General features: G+C 39.4%; 1 protein-coding gene across 2 annotated transcripts in view; it reads right to left on the reverse strand.

Moving 5' to 3' along the window:
- The window catches only part of DNAH10 (dynein axonemal heavy chain 10), a 54,741-nt gene extending 35,977 nt beyond the window's left edge, over nt 1–18,764 (reverse strand). Inside the window, exons 1-25 of one of the 2 annotated variants that reach the window (XM_071763047.1) lie at nt 18,401–18,764; nt 16,048–16,147; nt 15,172–15,277; nt 14,226–14,341; nt 13,607–13,742; nt 12,702–12,862; nt 11,847–12,077; nt 10,994–11,184; nt 10,338–10,536; nt 9,434–9,628; nt 9,082–9,252; nt 8,216–8,392; nt 7,775–7,948; nt 6,984–7,153; nt 6,338–6,489; nt 5,776–5,940; nt 5,270–5,477; nt 4,221–4,377; nt 2,942–3,418; nt 2,325–2,483; nt 1,894–2,010; nt 1,720–1,822; nt 1,313–1,491; nt 732–943; nt 268–424 (exon numbers count right to left, since the gene is read on the reverse strand). In XM_071763047.1, coding sequence (XP_071619148.1) covers nt 268–424; nt 732–943; nt 1,313–1,491; nt 1,720–1,822; nt 1,894–2,010; nt 2,325–2,483; nt 2,942–3,418; nt 4,221–4,377; nt 5,270–5,477; nt 5,776–5,940; nt 6,338–6,489; nt 6,984–7,153; nt 7,775–7,948; nt 8,216–8,392; nt 9,082–9,252; nt 9,434–9,628; nt 10,338–10,536; nt 10,994–11,184; nt 11,847–12,077; nt 12,702–12,862; nt 13,607–13,742; nt 14,226–14,341; nt 15,172–15,277; nt 16,048–16,147; nt 18,401–18,672 — 4,485 coding nt within the window. In that variant the 5' untranslated portion in view covers nt 18,673–18,764. Of the gene's footprint in view, nt 1–267; nt 425–731; nt 944–1,312; nt 1,492–1,719; nt 1,823–1,893; nt 2,011–2,324; nt 2,484–2,941; nt 3,419–4,220; nt 4,378–5,269; nt 5,478–5,775; nt 5,941–6,337; nt 6,490–6,983; nt 7,154–7,774; nt 7,949–8,215; nt 8,393–9,081; nt 9,253–9,433; nt 9,629–10,337; nt 10,537–10,993; nt 11,185–11,846; nt 12,078–12,701; nt 12,863–13,606; nt 13,743–14,225; nt 14,342–15,171; nt 15,278–16,047; nt 16,194–17,782; nt 17,868–18,400 lie in introns of those variants that run through there. The other variant, XM_071763046.1, reaches the window with a different exon arrangement.
- Nucleotides 18,765–18,896: the final 132 nt, after the last annotated feature.

Here is an 18,896-nt window from a genome sequence, read left to right on the forward strand (position 1 = left end):
AGTGGATGCTCCTTCAGATTCTTTTTCGTAGGTCAAACTTGCTTATTGTAATAACAGAAATCCAACATGGTGCTGCCAAGCCAAGATAGCTGGGATTCTGTGGCTGCTTATTAACAGAGCTATTGATCTTAGTTACTATCAATTATACCATGGCAGCTCCATGAAGATTGCTGACATCCCAATGCAAAAATCCCATATAAAACACAGACTGTTATCATCTACGTCTTTTTAGTTTTATTATAATTTTTTACATATTTTTTACATTACCTTCTCAATGCTAAGCTCCTTAACAGCAGATCCAACTATTTCAGCAATAACATCTGAGTGTCTATGAAGTTCCATAGCAAACATATTCTCCAAAGTGAATGTCTCTGTTTTCATTTCAAAACTTGTTCCTGTTCTCTCCATAAGCTCTTGCCAATGCCTGTTTTAAATTGACACATCAAGAATTGCACCAGCCACCATGATGCAGTAAAAATGAAAACAACTGTAATTTAATACAAAATAATGAAACAATGTTTAGCACTCTGGTGTTTAAACACAAGCTAGTGCTATGACTACATAAAGTGTCCCAGTCATCTTGGATGCAATTACACAAGTTCACTAAGCAGAAAGTGAAGTTTCAAGCTGTAGGACATGCCAAGACCCCAGTAAGAGAACTTAAAAGTTCTAACAAAACAAACAAAATTTTCCTTTATAAAGAAAATGGAGTTTAATAAATCAAAGCACACCTTTCTCTTAAAGCTTCATTTTTCAAATCAAGCAACAAAGGGATAGAGTCTCGAAAAGCCTTCATTTTTTTTTCCAAGTGAAAAGCTACTGGCATAGTGCGGACATCTTTGGGCAGCTTTCGAAAGGCTTTAAGAAATCCTTCAATTCCTCCCTGAAGAAGCTGGACATCAAGGTTTATCCAGAGTGTCTGAGACCATTCCTCCTTTGCTGCCTGGGAACACAGGCATTGGGAGAAAAAAAATCATGGCTCCTTTTAATTAACAAAAATAAATCATCTTTCCACTACAGTAGAACACTGAGACCACAGTTGGGATGCAGATGTAATTGTAGTAACATTTTGCAAACAGAGGAAGAGGCAGGTTCCTGCCCAAGTTGGGTTCCTAGCCAAACACAACCAAGCTGTCTAAGAAATAATTGAAAGAAGATATGAATGGGAAAAGCATCTTTAAGTGCATACTTTACAGGGTATTTTAATTCTGGAAAAATAAAACCTTTAAAAAAATAGGTTCTCTCCCCTACATTTTCTATACATCCATGCATGAATATGTGTGCATCTGTGTATACACAGTGTAATACTTACCTTTTGTAATTTATAAATTTCATAGATCTGCTTCAGACCTTTCATATATTTCTGTGCTTGCATGAACTCAGGGTAGGCTGTAGCTGGCAAGTCAAAAAGTTTCTCAACACTGCTCAGTTCCTGACGATTTTTTTCCAGTTTTTCCACTTCTTTTTCAAAAATTGCCATGAGTTCCAGTCCTGGGAAAGGAGAGGATTTTTTTCTAGATAAACAGTCACACAGATCATGAGGGACAAATAATGTGAGTACATGCACAAAATCTGTAGAAGTTACAGTACTGAAAATATCACATTCCTGGTTTATCAGTTTGCATGTTAAAAAGGAAAGCACAATTTTCTTCTTTTACATAAAACTTGAAGAATTGTCCAGGGACTAATATTTTTAAGAAATTGCTTTAATCCATTTACCCTTATCAAGATCTTCCCCAACAGCACCAGGCCCCTCAGCCATGAATTTCTGGAAGAACTCTTCTGTCTCTTTGCTGTACTCCTCAATTTGTTGCTGTGTAACCTAAAGAGAACAGTGTTAAAATTGTTTATCTTTCTGTTTCTAATTTTTTTCAACATTAATACAAATATTACCTTTGAAAATGTTCTTTTTATGCCTCCAAGATTGTGGTCAACTTCTAATGCTTCCAAGAAGAGAGCCTCCCACTTTTCCTTAATATTGTCAGCCATCTCTTGCTCTTCTTTAGCTACCTAAAACAAAACAAGTAACACCTCTCACAACAATCAGTCACAAGAAAGTGAGGAGCAAGTGCTCACATTATAAATTTACAAAACACAAACACAGCATCGAAGTGATCTGAATCAGGTTCAAACACATGCAGTGTGTTCACTGTAAACTGAAGCTTTGAGAAGGGGATTTGGACTAGACAATCTCCAGACATCCCTTCTAACCTCAACAATACTGATTCTGTAAAATGTCTTAAAATGAATATTTATTCAATGAAACGTGAGGCATTTTTGCCCCCAGCTCAAATCTGAACTCTTTTATAAACCAAGGCACTTACTGGAATATTGTACAGAGCCAGAGTTCGGTATCTCTCCCATATGTCTAAATACTTCAGTTCCACCTTGAGGGACATGCTTTTGACCTCTGCAATTGTGCCAAGGAGACTCCTCAGATCTTCCAGGGAATCTGGAGATATCTTAAGATTCTGTGATAAGCTCTGTAGAAAGTAAAAATAATTTCCAGAAGCAACACTGCAAAACACTTAGGCAGAAGTCTAATTATTAGTGAAACACAAAACACAAGTAAGTAACATGCAGATTCATTTTTACTTTCAGACTATGTGATAAAGATAACACACACAAAAAATAAAATAAAGTAAACCCCAGTAAAGAAGGGATGTTTTTGCTACAACTGAAACAGAAGTTGTGAACAGCAGTTTAAAGGGGACTTCAGAATCACCCACATGAACCTTTCAGCAGTAGAGGATTGAGAGGGTCCTGGGGTTTCATGTTACCACTGTCTCCTGTTTCTGATCCACAGAGAGGGACAGCTCCCTCCCCTCAGATGGCACCCCAGAATACACCAGATTGCTTGAAACTATCTGGAGCTTGGTTCAGATTGTCACCTGCTGCTCCTTGCTAGCTGTATCATACAAGAGGAACTGAAAACACCTACCTGAATATTCTCCTGGAGACTGAAGAGCTCCTGTCTTGCAGACTCATTAAGCACCTTCCCAAGTGAAGTCACCCAGCCTCTGGCATTCTCCTGAAGGGCATAGGCTAAAGGAGCCAGCTGAAGCCTGATAAATTGCTCATCTTTAACCAAGGGCTGTTGAGTCACTTCTTGAGCTACCTTCATATAGACCTGCAGCTCTTCATCAAAGGTGACACAAGCAGGATTTTCTGTAGCTAACTTTTCCATGACTATGCCTTTGTCTAATTTCCACAGCACGTGGTACCTCTTCCACTCATTCAAATAGTTGCTGAGGGAAGCCAGGAGACTGTGGACATTCTGAGTGATGAGAACAGCCTGCTTGACTACAAGAGGGTTCTGGGAGACATCACTGTAAAAGCTGAAAGTAGAAACTTCATCTTCCTTGACATGCTGAGGAGGGCACTCAATACATGTACCATGCATCCACCGGACAAAATGCTGGAGTTTTCAAGACAGGGTGGAAAAACAGTTACTTTGTAGAAAGTTATTTTAGTCAAATCATTCATCATTATTTAGAAGACTATGTAGGAGGTGGTGTGAATGATTTCCCAAATCAATTGTTTTTCTGACAGCAGGGAAAGAGATTACATTTTCCCATAAACTTGAAAGAGGAGTTAATTTCATCCTAATAAAACACACCCATGCATTACTCAGTCTGCTTTTAAAATTGACACTGAGCAACACTAGAGCATGATGTGGGTATCAGATCAAACAGGCTGGATGCAGCAAGGGAGCAGAACAGCAAAACTGAGCACAGGAAACACAGTCTAAATGTTCTCATTTCAGGTGACATCTAGAATCATTTCTCCATCAGCACAGGGCAGGAACACTGCCACAATATTTGGCTTCTTTTCTGGAAAGCAGTGAAATGAGAACATACTTATGCAGGAAAATATTGCTACACCCTTGCCAGCAGGTTAGATATTCCATCTGCTGTAAAACTGATGTCCTACATGGGTCCTAGTCACCCTTCTACCAACATTTTCTGAACTGTTTTTCTGCTGCTTTTGAGGAGAGACATAATTTAGAGAAGGCCACTCAAAGTCCTTACTTTTTCCTTCATCATCAGTTTTTAAAATTAGAACAGCCTGTAAAATTAGAACAATGTACTGGATATTTTTATTTCCAGATAAAGCAGTATGAATCTTCCCTTTGACATTTCTGCTTGCCTATATATAAAGCAGGATTAATTCATTACAATAACAAGCAAACTGAGAAGTAAATCTTTATCAAAAATCACCTTAGTGACCTCAACACAGTCTCGGACACACTGTGCAGTCATTTTGTCAATCTTACTGGCACTAGGTTGTAAGATTATCTCAGGAGCAGATAAAACAGCTTCTGTTTGGAACAGTGGCACATTTGCAAGAACAGCTGCATTAAAAGCATGCAAATTCCTGGGAAAGGAAAGGGAAAAATCATGTTGAAAAATGCAATAATCAAGTGCTGCCCCCAAGGAAATGCCCAAGAGAGACTGCAGTTTTCAGGTGTGTGCTTAGATGATGTCAGTCTGAAGTCAATTACCATTGAGTTCAGCTGGAAACACTGATGTGTATCAGAGCAGAATTGTCCCACTAATACTGATTTAATACATGAGCTTGACAAGCTGGGAGAAGCTATTGGAAAAACTGAATGGTTTAAAAAGATCCTGAGACTGTGGTAAACTTCACTGCTAGAGTCCAGCCAAGAAAGCACAATGAAGGCAGCTGAGCATGGATAGGATTACAAAGACATGGACCATGAGAAGAGATGGCTGGGAAGCTTCTATATCCTGCAATGCTCTACTGTAATAATATCTTGCTTATAGTATAAGCATTTATAATATCTTTATAATACAATACAGGAACCTCCTTGGCTCCAGCTGCTGCAGAACAGGAAAAGTAAAATCCAAGAAACTTTTGTTCTTGTGCTGGTGTGTCCTGCATCACAGGGATGCATCTGGCACCCAGACACCAAGTTATCAAAAATACATTCTTTAGTAAAACAAAAACTTGATTTTAAAAGTAAACCAGGGATATGCAGCTACACATACTGCAGGAAAAGTATGTTGTCTGTGTCTTCTGCTCACAGCACATTAATAGCCATTTTTTCAGAATTTGGGTTTCTCCTGTACCTTGTAATCAGTTCTTTGTTCTTCACAGGAGAAAACCAAACCAATACTAATGCAAATCTGCCTCAAACTGCAAATCACCGAGGTGCTCAGAGTATCAGTATACACCCTGACCAACAGATCCAGAAAAACCTGACAATAAAAGATTGAAAATCCAGCAAAGCAAGCAATTTACTTACTTCACAATTAACTGTGTCAACATCTGATAAATCCTGTTTTCCCAGTATGCATAGTAGGAAGCTAATTTGGGAGATTTTCCACTGCTCGTATTGGCAACTCGTCCTTCCACTTTTTTTAGCAACTGTGGAATGGCTGTGTAGTTTCTAACCATGTGTGCCACATCTTTTGCTCTTTCATATTTAACATACTCAAAAAATTCTTTTGCATCTGCAAAAGACAGAAAAAAATGGTTATTGACTGCAAAAGACCTAACAGACTTGCATATTGGAATAATTAGCTGGACTTCATTTGTGAACATGAAATAGATCTTGTACAGTGAAAAAAAATATCTTCACTTATTAATGTTTGATTTATGAATATTTCAGCCCTCTGGTTTTATATGGATTCAATTATTTTATAGCAACCACTCGATGTGAAAATGACCTTTTCAAGAATTACAAAGTACTGAAAGAAATTTGATCCACCACCCACTCATTTAAGCAAAAATTGAAATGAAAAGACTTACTAGGAAGTTCATCACCAGTTTTTGGAAGTGGAAACTTAAAGAGATTTGTGGATTCTATGAAGAGAAGTTTGCTGTTTATGTGTTCTGAATTGTTATGAATCTGATGGACAAGTGATTCAAACTTCCTGGTGGCTTGTGTACTCTGGACAATAAAGTCATCAACACCTTGAAATAAATCACAACCATTTGTGAGTTTTTTCTTTAAACAAATATTTCACCATTGCATCTAAACTGCCGTAACCAGATGTGTTCTACCCCTGAGAACAAAGCAATGCTCTGCAGAAAGAGGGACTGGATGATTTCTCACCTAATCCTTCATCTAGCTGCCTCTACAGCAATCCATTTCCACTCAAGTGTTTTAAATATAATAAAAACTTAAGAAATACCCTCAGAGACTACATAAGCTGCTATATAACCTACCATTCTGACTGACTGTGGCAATAGAAGGTACCATTTCAGGAAACATTGTTGTCATATGACATAAAAAACAGACTGAAGGACTGAAGATATTTTTTAACTGAAAATCAGTTCTGAGGCCATTTTAAAATCATATCTCTGTTACCTAAGGAGTTCCATTTGACTCTTTTTTGGCCTGATTCAAACACTTTCCAGAGTTCTTGAATCTGGTCATCAAGAAGTTTGGTTTCTGCTTCATTCAGTGTTCCCATTAATTTATGATAATGATCCAGCATGTGTTTCAATTTGTTTGTATACCTAAGGGGTGTGAGAGACACAATAACAAGCAAAACATATCACGATTTTCTGGAAATACAGCTCCTAATTCAGATCAAAGATCAGATCACTCCTGCAAAAGTGACTTATGCAAAGCTGCTCAAGAAGAAAGCCACCATGAGTTTAAGTGTTAGCTGAACTCCAGCTCACACTAAAAATTCATTAAAACCATTAAATCATTAAAATCATAAATCATAAAATCATTAAATCATTAAAATCACTTTCCTTGTTTTTTCTCAGATTTGATGAGATGACAATTTGTATGACATGGTCTCCTAGGGTGAAGGATGCAGACAGCACCAGAGAAAAGCTTATTGGTGTAACATGGACATTATTAATTTTACCCTTTAAAAAAGTCACTAAGAGCTCCCCTATTTCCAAAATTTGATGACTCAGGGACCAATCTGGTTTAGAGTGACATCACCTGAACACTGCCATAAGGCTGTGTGTGAGCAGATACTCTGTTACAGCCTTACCTAAGGTATTTGTCTTCCTGTAATGCCAGATATTTTGCTATTTCTGGGACTGGCAACCCTAGATGTTCCATGTACTTTGTTTCAATTATAACTTCTTGGAGTAGGGGAGAAAAATTCACAATGAAATGGACACTGTTCTTTGTAGGAGCAGGCTTCTCTGCTACAGAGCCCTGAAACACAAGAAAGAATCAGAAAGGAGAGGAATACCAGTTACACTGGAAGGAAAACTGAGCTTCTTGGAGACTTTTGGTAAAGAAGTCCAAGTCAGAATGGCTGACATTCAGAGCTTGTGGAAATGCATTTAAAACTTGACAGCACCTCAGCATTCTGCTTTCAGAAATTATACACAAATACCTCTTCAGTGAAAGCTGATTATAAGAAACAAACCAAATCACCTCTGCTTATATACTGCTGCAACCAGGTACAGCAGAAATCCCAATGTAAGTTCATAATTAGACAAAAGTTTTGTTAGAAAAGGACTCTGCATGACCTCTGCTGGGCACCTATCTCTGCCTAACTTCAGTTCCAAGTTTTGTGGTAATGTTCCAACAAAACCCCAAATCAACAGGAATTACAGCACAGAAAAAAACAGCATCCATCCATTTACCAGGTCATTCAGCAATTGTGCTTATCTTACAGAGGACCCCAAAGAATTCTGAGCTCATAACTTTTGAATTTTTTTTTAAAACACTGTTTAAGAATACTATTCTTAGAATATTCCCACTGACCATCAGATGGGTTTCAGTTCTTCCCCACAGAGAAGTCTGTTATACTCTCTTCTTATATCTCACCCGCTGAGAAGTCCCTGGACTAGCATGGGTTGCAGCCTCCCCTGTGGTGACAGTCAGCAGAGTATTTTTCAATAATCGTGGGATGTTGTGTTCTGTCTCCTCTCTCCACTGACTGTATTTTTGATCTTCGTACTCTTTCATCCTCTTGGCCACTTGAAGATATATTTGTTTTACCTAGAAAGGAAAAATCCGTAGAATTATTTTTCAAGACCACAAGAAATGTTCTTGTGCTCTTAATATTCCCTAATTTTTATTAGATGAGAGGACAAGTAATGCCTTGTAATTAATGGAGACAACAGAGAATTTAGGCTCTTGAATTCTCTCTGGGAAACAGTGAGACACTCTTGTAACTTCAACCCATAAAAGCACTCTCATGTCCTTAGGAGAAGGGTATGAAGAAAATATTTCTTCCTTCATTAAGTACTAAAAGAACCAACATACTTCCTTCCCATGTTCACTAGAGAGCAGGCCCTCTACTTCTTGAAACCGAATAATCGTGCGCTTGATCTGATAGAAAAGGGATCTGGACCAGTAAATTGCTCCAGCCAGAGGAGGATGATTCTTGTATAAAGGTGGATCCTTGAGGTTCTCAACAAAGATTTGCTTAACATTTTCAACCTAGAAGAGAATAAAATATTGCAGAGAATCATTTCCCCACTTGCTTGTCCATGGTCAGTGTCCAACCTAATGTAAAGCATGAGCTCTGAAGCTGATTCCAGCAGCAGGATAACACAATTCTTTTTTTTCATGCATTTCTTGTTTGTGTTGACTACATTACAGAGAATGTCTGCCCACCTATATCCTGTGGAACGGCTCTTCTGGCAGTGTTTGCTGTAAGATTAAATTTTATCATTACACTCAATGTTCTTTGGAACACCAAGAAAAATGCTACAACATGAAAACCTTTCCAACATACAGGCTTCAACGTCTCAGAAATTATTTTTGCCTTCACAGCTGATCTCTGACACCTTCTGGTCACACCATGAACTTGTTTTCCATTGCAAGAAAGCTCTAGGGTGTGAAAGATGTATTTTCTCAGGAAGGACTACTGCTGAAGGTAAAGGAATTGTTGCATCCAGAATACCTGCAACCATCTTTCAGATCCCACACAGTGCCACAAATATACAGATAGGGACATCAGCAAATGAACCTTACTATTTCTCCAAAAGGCTCCAAAAAAGTGAGAGCAATTTTTATTTTCAGATACTAAGTGACACTATACAGGTGTCTTGACATACCCACAGATTTATGATTTTCATTAGAGAAAGAGCTTCAGGTACTACATAAGAAGTCCTTAAACTAAATACCTCTTTACAGTATTGGTCCAAAACATCACTGAATTTCATCATCATTTGCTTATTGATGGTTTCACGAGAGCGAATGTGTTGGAAGTTTAACAGCAAGTCAAATGCAGCTTCTGCTGATCGAAGGGTCTTAAAAGACTCATCAATAAAGTTCTTGGTCTCTTCCTCAACAACCTAAACAAAGGAAGAAGGCCAAGAAATTGTGTCACATAGAGATTCATCATCACATTGTCATTTACATACTTTTTCCTATATTATTTTCTTTTGCAAACCTACATTTTCATATTAAAATGTTGATATTCTAGAAGGAATTGGTATATAGGATGTCACAGTAATCACAGTCAGGGTTACTTACTGTAACTTCTTTTTTAAATTCTTCCATAATTAATTTCCAGTCATGTGTATTTTCAATGCTAAAAGGGTCAAATGTCAGTTCTTCCAAAGGACTGGTGAGTCCATTTACTTGTCTCACAAGATCATCGATGCGCTGTGGGTCCCCCGTGACAACTTTCAGTTCAGGACCAAACGTATTGTAAAACTCTTCAATGACCTGTTAATTCAGAATAACATTCTAGAAAGTTTTATTTTTATTTATTCCCCTTAAAAAATGAAAGCAGCTCAGAGAATGATCAATTCATGCTGTGATTTATATTATATATATATAAATGTATATATTTATATATATACATCTTTACAAGACACTAAGTAGACTTATGAAAAAAAAAAAAAACCAACACCTTACAGGCCCAACACTCCAGCTGTTAAATGAGAGAATATTCAGTTATTATTCCTTTTTATTCCACTTTTCACAGTTTTCCCAAACACAGTCTATAGCATCTGACTATTGATTGATCACTGCTAGTGCTAGTTACCCTGACCCAAATTAGCCTGAACATAGCATCTCTCCGTCCATACGCTGTTCTGCAAATGATATGCTGATTTATATATGGTCAAATTTCACATTCTACTATACTTAAATGGTTATTTTATCTAAAATTACACCATTAAGCTACTGACCCATGAAAACTGCAAATTTGTGAAACTGTAAGTCTGTATGTTTATAAAAGCAATGTACACAGTGATTCCTTTCCTCAACAGTACAAGAGTTATTTTATCTCAAGCATGAGATGCAGCTCACAAAACACTCACAAAACTAAAGGCTGTTAGCATTTCAACAATTACAGTACCAAAGAATCTCCTCTACAAAGTAAGACACTGATCACACCACCCCTTTATTTATTTATTGTCTATATTAGTACCTGCAAAACATCATACAGATCCTGACAGACTGAAGCCATATAATCTGTTTTTTCAAATAAACGCTTTTGGTCAAATTCCCAGTGTTGCTCTCCTTCTGATTCTTCAATTTGGGCACGAACAGCAAAATAACATTTCTTCCATTGTTCAAGAGTGCTTTTGGCATCCACTATTTTCTTTTTTGCAGCAGCTCTATCTTCTCTATTAATCAAATCAAAACAGTCAAGATACTATAGATAAAAAGGCTATAGATAGAAAACTGTATCTCAACTGGATTAAAATACCCTGGTTTAGCAGCTGCTAATAATCCAAGATCCAAGTAAAACTTTTATCTGTGAGGTCTTACATTTCAAAAGCAATTCTGAAAAGAGATACTATTTCAGGACTGACTTTGTACTTATGCCACTTTTTTACTACTATAATTCTACTGTTTTAATTAGATTAAGTCTTTTCAAGACAAAGAGGACAAGCACCTATTCCTTCAGGGCTGATTCAGTGATGACAAAATTAACTGACTTTTTGTTGACCTTCTAACAAACCTTCACATAGCAAAAAATGCTGAAATCTGTTTGATGAAAGTGTTACCTAATGCACTTTGTGTAAAACAAGGAAAGCTTTTAATAAATACAGCCCAGGTAAACAGGAATCCAGTACTTACTTAAACAGTGTGTGTACATCCACATCTTTGTACACTCTTCTGGAAATTTCCCATGCAATTCGTTCCATGAGGGGCACCATCCGTTCATCCTCGTTGCAGTGCCAGGAGATAATCCACACCATTCTCAGGGAATTCATCAGTGAAGGAATTGTATCCAAGATAACATCAAACCCACTGCCATATGCTAATTTCTAGTAAACGTATTAAAAATATTGTGAATGTCATGAAAATATACAGAGACTTATTCAATAAACCAATGCTTCTTGTATAGATAACTGAAGTAAAGAAAGTCTCTGACATTACTAACAAAATAACCCAGTCAAGGGAAGTCTCTGGTGCCTAAGTAACACACAGCTAAGGATGCACAAATTTCATTTATTGCTCCAAATGCTTTTGAGGTCCTGTCTCACTGGTATTCTCCTTCTTGCAAAAGGTGTCTCAAGAATGGTTTTGGCTCAACTCTTTCTTTGGGTGTTTGGGCGACTTTCAATAAAACTTAAAAATTGAGATATCAGCTATAATCAGTGGTAGAAGCTACCTCAAAAATCACGTAGAGAAATCTTAGTTTTCCCCAACCCAGATGTGAAATCAAGTTCTCCAAAGGCTGTGATTTACAAATGGAGCTGTTCACCACAGCTCTGGGATTCTGCTTTCAAATATTAAAACAAATGTAACTCAAAAAAAAAAAAAAAAAATTTAAATATCAATCATTTTTTATTAAGTATAAAAAAGCTAGAGTATATCTTTACTGCTGATAAAAAGAAAAAAAAATTGACAAGAGGTGATCATATGGACAGAGAAACCAGGTCACTACAGTTAAAACTTAACACAAAGTTTACTTAAGGATCCATACCTTCAAATGACGTTCGAGTGTTGAAAGCAACTTATTGTTATCTATAGCTTCCACCTGATGCTTTCTGAGGTCACTTAAGACTACCTGTAAATCTCCAATATGCTCAGATTTAGCTTCCTGTAATATTTCCAAGACTTTCTGCACTTCTGGAAGCTGTGTCTGTTCAATAAGAGCACTTAAATTATCAATTCTTTCACTCCAGAGGTCAACTTCTGCAAGTGGACCATTATCCTGCAAGTAATGTGGCATAAAACAAAAATTCTACATTACCATCACACAGGAGTGAAAGTCTGTGAAAAAAGACAGAAGATCCTGAAAATCAAAAGTTTTACATACACAGAAGTGAACTGCTCATGGGGAGTTGGAGCTGGATGAGTCCATGCTTGCAAATGTTCATGCACAAGTAACTCTGCAGACATAAAATCCTTCAATATGTTTATGGTAATAGTCATATGTTTAAGTGTTTGCAGAATCAGAACTGTACGACTGGGCTTTTTTTTGTTTGACTTTTTTCAAGTAAAAATATATTTGTCTATTTAAAAAAATAATAATCACTGCAGCTTTTAACATTTCATGGTTCTTTAAAAGACTGCAGATAACAAAAGTGCCTTAGATTATCCTGTGTGGGTAAGATCTGCAGTGAGTTACTTCATGTTCTATTTGTACTCTATTTCCCAGAGTCAAATAGTTCCTCACTACTTTTGTTCTACTCTACATCAATTAGTAAATGGCTTTCCAACAATCAAACATGAAGATGTGTTAAAAACAAGCACAAACCATACAAAGAGATTCCTGTGGGGAAATGAAGTCACATCTCCCAGAATAAAAGATGCTTGATGTCCCAGGCAACATTACCTGTGGAACTCTTTTCAGTTCATGCTCTAGAGCTATGGATATTAATTTCTTCCAGGTCACTGCACAACTTTCTAGAGCTTCAACTACTTCTGGAACTGTGGCAAGAGTAGTCACTTCTCCATCTATGTTTATAGTTGGCATCCTGAGTCTAATATCCCCTACTAGAAGAGAAGACACATGGAATTAACACTCTTGTTACATCAGCATTGGTAAAATAAAAGCACTGAAATGGCTTGTGGCTTCCATCTTGCAGCTACTTCAGGATAGGTAACATGTGGCAAAACATGTTGACAAACATGTTGCTTAGCAGTTGACAAAGTGCAGAGATATCTTCCTAGAAATATATACAAGCTCTCAGTTTCCAAACCACAGCCCAATCTCTGACTTTTAAGAACTAGGATTAGGGCTTTGCTGAAGAACAACATCACTCTGCCTTTTGCAGGCATGACAGTAGCCCCTGTCAGAGAAGGGATGATAACCAACATGTGAAAGTCTCAGCTGCTCTACCACTTTCTGTACCCTGCTATGCCCAGAGTCCCCTGCACACTGGTGAGCAGTGAGGCACATTTACATTTACCCTCTCTTCTGCTCTGACTCCAAACTGTTTGAAAGAATGTCACTGATTTCATCCACTTCTCCATGCTGTCTGCTCTGCTTCAGGGCAGCAGAAATACTGCTGTTACCTGATTAAAGAGAACCTTTAATCAGGTCTGAAATTCCCCAGAAACTGTCTGGATGTGTTATTCTATTTAAAGCCATTCCTAGGGGAACCTTTTTCTGCTGTTGTGTACTCCAAACACCACAGTGCTGGCACAGGCAGCCTTCAGCTTCTTGTGCAATCTCCTGAGTAACACTTAAGCATTTTTCCCTGTTTTTTGGAATCTCATTTCCCATCTGAATCTTACAATCCACAGGCTCTTCTGTCCCTTCTTCAAGGTCACTCTCAGGTAAACTTTTTTCAGAGTCTGGGTTTACACTGTCTGGAGGAAGGGAAGTTTCCTCAGCCTGCTGCTGAGTGCAGGAGAGAGATGCTGGAAACACCTATGATTGAAACAGCACCATAAATTAGATGGCTCATATGAAAAAAGAAAACAATAGAAGCCATTACTAGCAGTTTACTAGCAATTTATTTCAGCATTGGATATGCTTTTCTAAAATTTAATTTAATTGCAATCTCCTGCCACTTCACCTCTTTAGCATCATTCTCTCTGCCTCAAGTTTTGCAGGAGAACAACTCTAGCATGGTTTCTGTCAGCACAAAAATAAAGGTATCTGCTGTCACAGTCCTCAATGTTTCCCATATAAGGCCAGGCAATGAAATAATGCCCATCTCCACATCGTTACAAAAAATGTGAATAAAATATCAAGACAGGATTAACAAAAGCTTCATTCTGGCATAGGAAGGTCAGCCACTGAATATTCATATTTCTTATGCACAGTCTTTTTGGCCAGCAGAATAATAAATAGGAAATCCCCTCATAGAAACACTCAGGACTCTGTACCTAAAAGCTGTAAGATATTCACCTGTGGCACAGCATTCTTCAGCATCAAGAGAGAATCATCAGTCAGTGCACCAAACTTCACCACTTCAGGAAGAACCTCATTAGCTTCAGTCAGGTCATTAGGTTCAGAAATTCTTTCTAAACAATGTACAAACAAGTAGCATAAATCCAACCAGCTGATACAGAAAGCAATAATTAAAGCAATAGCATAAAATCCTTTCCATAATGAGTCAAAACTCCAATAAAATAAACCATAATAACATAGGTTTGATGCAAGTCCCTCTGAAATCAGAGCTGGTTTTATTAATGCAGATGCTTTTTTCAGAAAAGGCAGAAAAATACATGAGTATCATCATCTGATGCAGTTTTTACAAATCTTTTTCTGTTCAAGCAACACAGTGGCCTTGATTTGAACTGTTTTAATGACAGTCCAGAAAAATCTTGCACAGAACTGCCATAAAATGACCAAATACATTACCATCATTTTACTTTTTTCTCAAATGTCCTGTTTCTAGAAAAACTGAAACTAATAGGAACATACAAACTGCTTTGTAGCTTCAGATCACATATGCTGCTGCTCAGTGACCTCCCACTAAATTAGAGTTAAAAGACTGCTGGTAGTTCCTGGGTGTAGATGTGGAAATAGGTAAGGAAATCTGATACCCCAGTTGTGTTTATCACCCCCTATGGCCTAAGTCTCACATACAGCAACACTTGACACAGTTCTAGCAGTTGCAGTAACTAAATCCTCTTTGTTCATCTGAGCACACCATGAAAGCTTCATCCTTTCCAGGAAAAATGAGGAAGATATATAACTTCCCATAAATTTCCCATGGCATCCATTCCTGATTCCTATTTTTAAATTAGCTGGATAAATTTGAACAGGCACTATCCCCTTTTCTCTGTATGAAGAACTTTTTAATGCAACGACCAAAAATGCTGAGCCCACTGTTATACAGGGCACATACCTGTAGTGTCTCTCAGAAAATACACAGTTAAATCTGACACAAAATCTTCAGGAATTTCATCAAGAGCCACAAAGAAACACATTTTGTCATCTTTCTGTCCTTGTAGCTGAGACAGGAAATAAAAGGGAAGGATGAATATTACTGTTTGCTGCCATGTTTCTTAACAGCAAGAAAATGTTTGCCTGCTGTGAGCAACAGAAAAGAATCATCAGTTTAGCCCCATTATCTTTACATTGTCATTCAAGTACATTTGGATAAGTTTAACGTAAATAAAATGTTTTAAAAATCACTCAGATAACAGTAAAAAACATCAGCTTTGGAAACAACATTGATTTCCAGACCAACAGGACTGCTGGAAACATTTGAAACCAGGAAGCATTTAAATGACCATCCCTTGGCGCCTTCCTGAGAATGTGCAGCCATCTACTCCCCTTCCATCTTCACCTCAGTCATAAACCAAGTGTAGGAAGAAACTTGACCATCTAATTATGTTAAAATCTTGAGATACAAAAGCCTTTGGTTCCCTGTTCCTCACATGCTCTTCCCATGGTGTCTTTATTCAGAAATTATTCTAACCACAGCTTTTCTTTTACAAGCAACTGAGAACAGGTAGTGTGGTACCTGAGTAGCTTACCCTAAACTTAGTGTTTTGCCAAGTTAATTACCTTTGAGATGCCTTTTCAGTCAGCATGAGAAACACCACAGGCCACTGGTTTTGAGTGGAAATTCCTGTCCCTGTAGAATATTCTGCTCTGCTCTGAGTACTTGCTCTGCACTGTACCCCCTCAATTTGCCTACCAGCTTTACTGAAACTTTAGCATTGAGAAGCCAGCATCTTCCCATCCACAGCAGAAGAGTGAAATACAACAGACTTACCTGCAGTGTGTGTTCCACACTGTCAGTTGTTAATCCTTGCTCCAGTTTACTCAGTTCAGAGCCACCAGAGACAGGTGATCCATGACCTGACACCTTGTCACTGTCTGCAGGCAGCAGAGGAGGTGTCTCTCTTTCCTGAGTCATCCCTAAGAAATATCAGCACAAGAGAACTCAACTGAAGAACAGAATTCCATACATTTAAAATGCATCCTTCCAATTTTCTTCTCAAACAAAGTGATGGAGCATTTTCTTCCATCTTCAGCATCACCTTTCAATAATCAGCCAGCAAAACTTGATGTTGATTGTACATTTTCCCATAGGACAGCAGTATGGCTGAAGACCTGAATCCAAATATGCAAGTTCTGCTCTGCTCTGAATACTTGCTCTGCACTGTACCCCCGTAATTTGCCTACCAGCTATTCCACAGCTATTCCTTCTGCAATTCCACAGGTAACAGGGTTTTATTTAGATTATCCTTACAAGCACTTCCCAATGCAACTGATCGTTTATGACAAAGTAAGTAGGTTAACATGTTTCAAGATGTAACCACTTTGTAAAAGAAAATGCAAACAATTAAGCTTTGTGTTGTGCCCAAGAAGTGATGGTGAAGAGACTGTAACACAGGGAAAACTTCATGAATTCCAGGGCCAGTCGAGAATTTCAAACTTTATTTTATCCTGTCTTTCAGCCGGTGCACCAAGTCTTCTTCCCCTTTCAGCACAGGCTTCTGGATACTTGAAAGAAGTGGAAAAGGCACAGCTGTATCCCTGGATCCTTTGCATGCTGATATTATTATAAAGCAATCCTAATTCTTCCTGCCTCAGAACTTTAGAGCACTAATCCACAGCACTGCAGGTGCCTCCATTCAGAGGTGCAGAGTAGGAAACTGAATTGTATGATTCCTTTTGTCTACTTACACCCACACCAGGCTTCAGCACTTAACTTTTGTGGTCCTGCCTTTTTTGCACAGCATGAACAAAATTCCTTTATGGTTATAAAACACAAGGCCATGACTCCTTCCTTCTGCAAGTAACTGTTTCTGAAGTTTCTGTGATTTAGAGAGATACCGACAGCACAGAAGTAAATCTCTGAGCCATAGAAAATCATTGCTCTCTTCTGACATCCTTTCTACCTATTTTCCTTTTTTTTTTTTCCCCATCTTTTCTGAAAGGCTTCTCTGCAATGCTGTGGTTAAAGTACTGGACTGGACAACTCTTCACAGGATCACCACTTTCATCCTCAGTAAACTATAGCAGAATAAAGAGGAGAGCTTGCAACTCTTAAGACAAAGGGCATTAATTCATTCCTACTACAGTGAATATATTCATTTTATATATTTTAATAAAATTAGTCTCTAAAAATCTGAAATTAGAAAGCTAGTAAAATATTACAAAAACTGGATAGAAGACCCATGTTTGTGGGCTGACTTTATTCATTCCAGTCAGCCTCTTCATTTCCATATGTTTGGAAAAGATGAAAGAGCCAAACTAAAATAGCTTTATTTCAAAGAAGCATTCTTAGGCAGAAGCTCTTGATAAAACATTAATTAACCACACTGCCCAGGGCACTACCCACAAAATCAGACCTGCTTTCTTAGGAACAGAAAATGTTGATGCTACAGGTACCGCTGGGTCTGCTTAAAAGAACCTTAAAAGAACCACATGAGTTAGTGACACTTAGTACCCATGGCAGCATGACCAGAAAGGACTATACTTTGGCCACTCAAATCACATACTTCTTTCCAGTGCCACAGAAGAGGCAGTTTCAGAGAGCTGCTCAGGAACCAGATTATCTGGGCCTTCCACCTGCTGCTCATTTGCAAGCTCATCAGTGTCACCTGTGCCTGCACACACACAAAATGGAAGGAAAATGTGACTTAATCACGGGGTAGGGGGGATAGCACAAATCCCACCAGGGCATAAGGAGAGAAAAGTCTGGAAATACATGGGAAAGAGTCCAAGAGGACTGGGCACAGCCTAAGGGATGGAGAGGCAGAGAAAGGACAGGGGTCATGGGGCTAAGAATCAGCAAATGGGACAAAATGGTGGCTGAGGGGAGGAAGCAGGGAGAGAAAGGTGAAGGAGCTCGCGGGCAGGCAGTGCCCAGGGGAGGGCTCGGCGGGCTGGGGCAGCAGGGGCCTCATCCCCTTCCCCCTCACCTTCAGCCTCCTCACCTTCACCCTCAGCCTCCTCACCCCCTTCCTCCTCACCCTCAGCCTCTTCACCCCCTTCCTCCTCACCCTCACGCTCCTCACCTTCATCCTCTGTCTCTTCACCCTCAGCCTCCTCACCCCCTGACTCCTCACCCTCAGCCTCCTCATCACCGTCCTCTCCGCGCCGCTCTGCCCCCTGACTCCTCACCCTCAGCCTCCTCAGCCTCCTCAGCCTCTGCCTCCTCATCACCGTCCTCTCCGCGCTGCTCTGCCCGCACCAGCAGCAGGGCCGCGCCCGCCTCACTCTCATTGACCCCGTCCTCTGTGCCACCCTCGAAGAAGCGCAGCACAGCGCGCGCCTCCTCGCCGCCGCCGCGGCTCAGCAGCTCCTCGAAGGGCGCCGGATCGCTCAGCCCCAGGAGGGCGAGCACTCTGTCCCGCACCCACTGCAACCGCACATCGTCCAGCCTCATGGCTGCGACTCCCCGGGCTCGCCAGACGCCTCCCGGTGGTCACGGCAACGGTTCGGGGAGGAGCGACGGCCACGGCCCGCCCGCCCGCCTCAGGACACCAACGCCCGCCCAACGCCCGCCCCGCCCGCCCGCGCTCCTGCGGTTACCTCAGCCCCGGCGGGAGGAGCGGGCTGCGGCTGAGGGATGGAGGGGACATAACGGGAGGACGGTCCCCAGGTCAATCC

The sequence above is a fragment of the Heliangelus exortis genome, chromosome 19 (assembly GCF_036169615.1).
Source record: "Heliangelus exortis chromosome 19, bHelExo1.hap1, whole genome shotgun sequence".
Lineage (NCBI taxonomy): Eukaryota > Metazoa > Chordata > Aves > Apodiformes > Trochilidae > Heliangelus > Heliangelus exortis.